We start from the raw sequence: 6,000 nt of genomic DNA on the forward strand, positions 1-6,000 counted from the left end.
GTTTTACAACCTCAATGACCTGAATTAATTCATCTTTTACTAAAGCAAATGTTACATAAAGTAATAGACAAGCAAAGCACTGAACTAGCTTTTTTCATCTAATCACATTTCAACATTTCTACATTAATCATTTGTTTTGTATTTGACCTTTATATGCAAGTCACTTTTGACTAAACGTATCTGCTAAATGAATCTGTTGTTCCTTATATTGTCCTTTAATAGCTGACTCAGAATCCAAGTACACAAACCCTGAACAAAAAAGTTCAAATTTCCCATTATTTATTTGTTGTTGTTAACCAGAGACATATATAAGGGAAAGTGAGAATTGCTTTGTTTCTCACGAGACAAGCGTGTGACAAGATAACAAGATAAAGCCCTAGCAGCTAGCATTCTCTATCCCACACTGGTGGAGCTTCCATTGGGAGAGACTGGGAGAAAGAAGGAAGTCTGGGAGACATGCCAATTCCCTCATTCAGGAATGAGCCAGCAGGTGCATTCACATATCGACCAATGCATTAATTACCAACACTTTTTCTGTTGTTGTACAGGGCAAGGCCCACTGGAGCATGTAATGGCCTAGATGGCCTCCTGGGGGAATGGGACATTATGGGAATATCACATAGCACAACTGGGAAGACACAAGAGCGTGGGCCATATTTTAAGCAAGTTGCCTTGCTTATTTGTATAATTATCTGATCATGCTAATATGTAGTAAGTTTTGTGTGCAATCATTATTAGCCTCCAAACTACTAGACAAACCTTTGGGAATTCATAACAGCTCTCACTTTCTCTAAAGTGCTTGAATATGGTTATTTCATTCCAGTGTTTTATTTACATATTGGCTTATATTTTGTCACTGCGTAAACAAAATGTAATACTAAATGATGGATTTACAAAATAAACTGACACACAAGCAAACATGTACACAGACAAATCATCATCCGAAAGCCTCCAGAGAAGTTTGCCGCGTTTTCTGACATCTCATGAGGAAGACCAGCTTTCATCAGTTTCATTAGAGCTCTGAAAGCGTTGCCATGACAACTTATTCCCAAGACATCCACTGTAAAAAGCAGCATCTTGCCTGCCAAGGACATGAAAATATCAGGTGCCTTTGGGAACCAGCACAAACATCTGCCAGATGACAACAGGATAACAACTCAGTCTTTCACTCTTTTGCTCTGTCCTCGTCTCTCAATCTCATGCTCCCACACACACGCAGGAACAATAAACATAAAGATTGTCTGAGGCATGTCCATTGTGTGTTGGGTAAAGCCTGCAGTTCATTCAGATGTATGACTCATTTTTTATTATTATTATTCATTCAAATGTTCTGAATAGCTGATTCACTGATCACTGAAAATGCCATAAGACTGAATTGAATCTGTTTGAGAGCTCTGCGCAAACACTGCCACAAATGATAAATTTATATATAAGTAATTTTAGAAAATTACATTAAAGAGATAGTTAACCCAAAAATTTTAATTCTGTCATTAATTACTCATCCTTTGTTTGTTGGAACGCAAATAATGGTATTTTTGATGAAATCCAAAAGCTTTCTTACCCTGCATAGACAGCATTGCAACTGACACTTTGAGGCCCAGAAATGTAGTAAGAGAAGACATGGTTAAATAAAGTTGTTATTTTTTATTTCTTTGCACACAAAAAGTGTTCTTCAGTCGTAAAAAAAGAAATTGTGTTTTTCGAGGAAAACATTTCAGGATTTCTCTCCATATAGTGGACTTCTATGGTGCCCCCGAGTCTGAACTTCCAAAATGCAGCTTCAAAGGGCTCTAAACGATCACGCCGAGGAAAGATGGGTCTTATCTAGTGAAACGATGGGTTATTTTCTAAAAAAAATTATAATTACAATTTATATACTTTTTAACCTCAAATGCTCGTTTTTTTCTAGCTCAGCAAGACGAGCATTTGAGATTAAAAAGTATATAAATTGTAAATGTTTTTAGAAAATAACTAATCGTTTCACTATATAAGACCCTTCTTCCTCGGCTGGGATTATTTAAAGCCCTTTGAAGCTGCATTTAAACTGCATTTTGGAAGTTCAAACTCGAGGGCACCATAGAAGTCCATTATATGGAAAGAAATCCTGAAATGTTTTCCTCAAAAAACACAATTTCTTTAAGACTAAAGAAAGAAAGACAGGCATGAACATCTTGGATGACAAGGGGTGAGTACATTATCTGTAAATTTTTGTTCTGAAAAGTGAACTACTCCTTTAATACCTTTCTGGGTCTTGAATGTGTCAGTTGCGTTGCTGTCTATGCCGGATCAGAAAACTCTCTGATTTCACCTAAATTATCTTAATTTGTGTTCTGAAGATGACATGAGGGTGAGGAAATAATGACAGAATTTTTATTTTTGGGTAAACTATCCCTTTAAAAATAAGCAAATGAATAATATCCAATTAAATATTATTATGTGCCACATAATAAATTATACATCTATTTGCAACACTATCATACAAAATGTCAAAGTCTGTCATCTTTAAATACAAATAAATGAATGTTTTTTGAATATTTTTTACTATTAAAATAATAATCTACAAACAAGTGGTACTGTATGGTCATGTGTGTTTTCTGTAGTAAAATATTTCCGTAATGACACACTTGAACACTTGTTTCTGGCTTTGAGAAGTTCAGTGCTGTCTAATCACAGAATAAGTTTATTTGATTCATTGATTCCTAACATAAATCCACTCTACTTCTAACTGTACATCGACATTCCTTGACTCGTTTATCAGCGTTCAGTAGCCTAGAGTGCAATACCTGGATCTTGGCAGTGGTCCTGGTCCATTTTACTCCTATTAAACAGGCATAAAACAAACAGGGCAATCTCACAATTGTCCAAACCAGACTGACCTCGTAATTGACATATAGAACACAAGTCCTCTTGACCCCATTTGGCTGACAAGCAACTAACATTGTATAGAAGGCAGACTGTTTGAGCTACAGGATTCAACAATTACTATACACACTACAACAGCTAAATGCCCACTGTAAAAGTATGACAAGGCTAAACTAATGTTAAACACATCTAGCATCTGTCAGTGCTGTCACTCGGACCTCCTGAGCAAAATGATGTTACCGGCCTTGTGTATCTTATCTCAAAGCAGCATGGGCACATAAATAAAGAAAAGCCTTTGCTTCGTGATGTATTCTCTTTAATGTTTTCCCAGAGTGATTAATTTGTGCACGAGCACGCCTGTGGCAGGGAAGGGAGCTCACGGCGCGTGGCACAGCAGTATTGCAGTCAAAGGAGCTGTCGATCAATGCTACATGCAAGATGCCTGGAATGACTGCACATGTTTTCCCCAGGGTGACCCAGTTTAGTTGCTTCCGTTTGATATATCACTAATAACGCTACAGGAAATGCATGCATTATAATTTCATCAAACACACAGTCAAATATATTGACAACCAGTTGCTTCTTGTTTGGTTCAATAGCGAATGCACGTTGTGATCATCTTTCAAAAACATGTTTCATGGGAGATGAGATCCTTTTGAAACTAGATTAAAAAGCATACCACGTTATCTATTATCTTACTATGCAATGTTTTATGCATTTTAAAAAATGTAGCTTAAAAATAGTTTATAACAGTCAATAAAAAATTTTAATTAATGTCAAGTGTACACCAAGTGTACAACATCAGTTACTAAAATACTTGGCTTGCATCTTAAATACATGAGCATGCAATCATTATTTTAAAAGTACATCTAATTATTATGATTTTCTAAGTACATTTTAGAATATATATTTTTTAATAAAGTCATTGTACTTTTTCATTTTTTCTTGTCACATACCAAAATGGTTCTTTCCAAGTTGATTTAGTCATAGTGACTTGTATGGGGCAGACAAAAGTTTTTCAAATATGCCAATAAATTGACTTTATGCCAAAAATCATTAGGATATTAAGTAAAGATCATGTTCCATGAAGATATTTTGTACATTTCCTACCATAAATATATAAAAACTTAATTTTTGATTAGTAATATGCATTGCTAAGAACTTTATTTAGGCAATTTTAAAAGCGATTTTCTCAATTCCAGATTTTCAAATAGTTGTATCTCAGCCAAATATTGTCCTATCAAACCATACATCAATGGAAAGCTTATTTATTCAGCAAAATTCATTTTCAAAAAATTGACCCTTAAGACTGATTTTGTGGTCTAGGTTCACAAATGTTAAATATATACTTCACTAGTAATTTTTTAAAGAAATAAAAGATTATGCCAAACTATTTAGGTAAAAATACCTTCTTAAAGAATCTCAGCATTTATAACCACATCTCTTGATAGTTTCTCATTATAAAAGATATGATTTGAAGTATATTTATTTGTTTGTTTGTTTATATATTTTGTCTTAATCGCATTTTATTATCGCTCCTGGATAGCTCCTGGATAGACTTTAGTATTGGCAGGCTATTCTTATCCAATGCAACACGTGCTTGGATATATTCCAAAACAGTGAATAACAGGCTTGCCACTTCAAAACTTGTTCATCACTCACCCTTGCATATTTAGAGGAATATGGATCTTCAAAGAGCGCCCAAACACGACGCTGCCAACGTTGCCACAAGCCTGAACCTTTGGCGTCAGGTGAGTCGCCGAGGGCCAGGCGTTTAGTCATCTCAAGTTCCTCGTCTCCATCCCCTGGATCACCCAAAACTTCCGTGTCCATATCATCGTTGCCCAATTCAGCTGGCCCTCCACCGAAACTGTCCAGTGCCTCTTCGGCCTCCCGGTGCTGCCGGTAGGTCATCCAGCAGCAGGGCTCCACATCTGTCTCATCGATGCCCCAAAAAGCCAGCTCCTCCTCATAAAGAGGGCCACAAACATCAGCGGGGCAATGCAACTTGCCAGTCCTATAATAATTGAGAATGTGTGCAAAAACTCCGGGGTGGCGATCAAAGAAAAACTCGTCGATCTGGGCGTCATAGTCAAAGTGACTGTGGGCATCGGGCTCGGCGAGCCAGGCTAAACGAGTGCCGGGGAGAGTGCGCAGGGTGCTGCGGTAGGTCTGGTGTCGAATCCCTCCCACGTTAATCACAACACGGTCTTTCTCGTCGCCCTGGCCCATCTCGTCGCTTAGGCATGTCTCGAGCCCAGGCCAGGCATTACAACGCTGAAAGACCCGGAGGATACATGTTCGCAATTGTTAGGCAACGAAAAAAAAGAGAGGGAACTGAACAAACGCAGAAAAAACAGGTGCGCAAAGGCAGCTCATCTGCAGGAAATCGCCGCATGAGCGTTTGATGTTCTTGTCAGGTGAATAAGAGATTGCCTCCAGAGAAAATGAGAAAATAAATACGTTAAATTAATGCAGAGGTTATCATATAATTTGCGCTACGCACCACTGGGTCCAGAGAAGGTGCGAGGCTGATGGCTTGTGGTGCACCGCTGGTGGCAGATGTGTGTGTGTGTGTGTGTGTGTGTGTGTGGTTCTGAACGGACAGCTCCAGCGCTCACGCTCCCTCCTCTCTCCAAAACGAGACACATGCACTGCCCTGATTCCCAGTAGACGCCTCCTTAAATCCGACAAAAGTGGAGGGTTCGACACTCACTGGAACGGTCACATTTTAAGCGTTTTTTCGATGCAACATCAGTCGTTTTCTTCAAAGCATATCCAGATGCCCATTATCACACGGCGTTTGTTGACAAACACGACAGACATCACATCTAGAAAATGCTTTGCCACTGGATATGTAGGTATACTCATACAGGAGACGTCAGCTTTGAAGTGGAAGATAACAGGTCCTTTAAAAATCTTCTTTTGTCTCCGCAATGTCCAGTTTGGTGACGTCCTCCGGTGTTTGTTCGAAAGTGATTGATCGTATCCTCTTTATTTCCACCAAATGAATATTTTCAGTCTCCCTTTCGGCGCGTGTCTGTCGACGAGAGTGGAGCGAGGCTCGTCATTCCTGCGGAGAGACAACATGAGCCTCCTCTAGAGCCCACCGACGCGCATGCGCAATTGCTGAGTGGA

General features: G+C 38.7%; 1 protein-coding gene across 4 annotated transcripts in view; it reads right to left on the reverse strand.

Annotated features, from left to right (window-relative positions):
* Positions 1 to 5,952, reverse strand: part of kcnc1a (potassium voltage-gated channel, Shaw-related subfamily, member 1a) — a 48,079-nt gene extending 42,127 nt beyond the window's left edge. For all 4 annotated transcript variants that reach the window (XM_073836161.1, XM_073836162.1, XM_073836159.1 and 1 more), the window contains exon 1: positions 4,525 to 5,952. In XM_073836161.1, coding sequence (XP_073692262.1) covers positions 4,525 to 5,094 — 570 coding nt within the window. In that variant the 5' untranslated portion in view covers positions 5,095 to 5,952. The remainder of the gene's footprint in view (positions 1 to 4,524) is intronic.
* Between the last annotated feature and the right edge of the window lie 48 nt (positions 5,953 to 6,000).

The sequence above is a fragment of the Garra rufa genome, chromosome 3, assembly GCF_049309525.1.
Source record: "Garra rufa chromosome 3, GarRuf1.0, whole genome shotgun sequence".
Classification (NCBI taxonomy): Eukaryota; Metazoa; Chordata; class Actinopteri; order Cypriniformes; family Cyprinidae; genus Garra; species Garra rufa.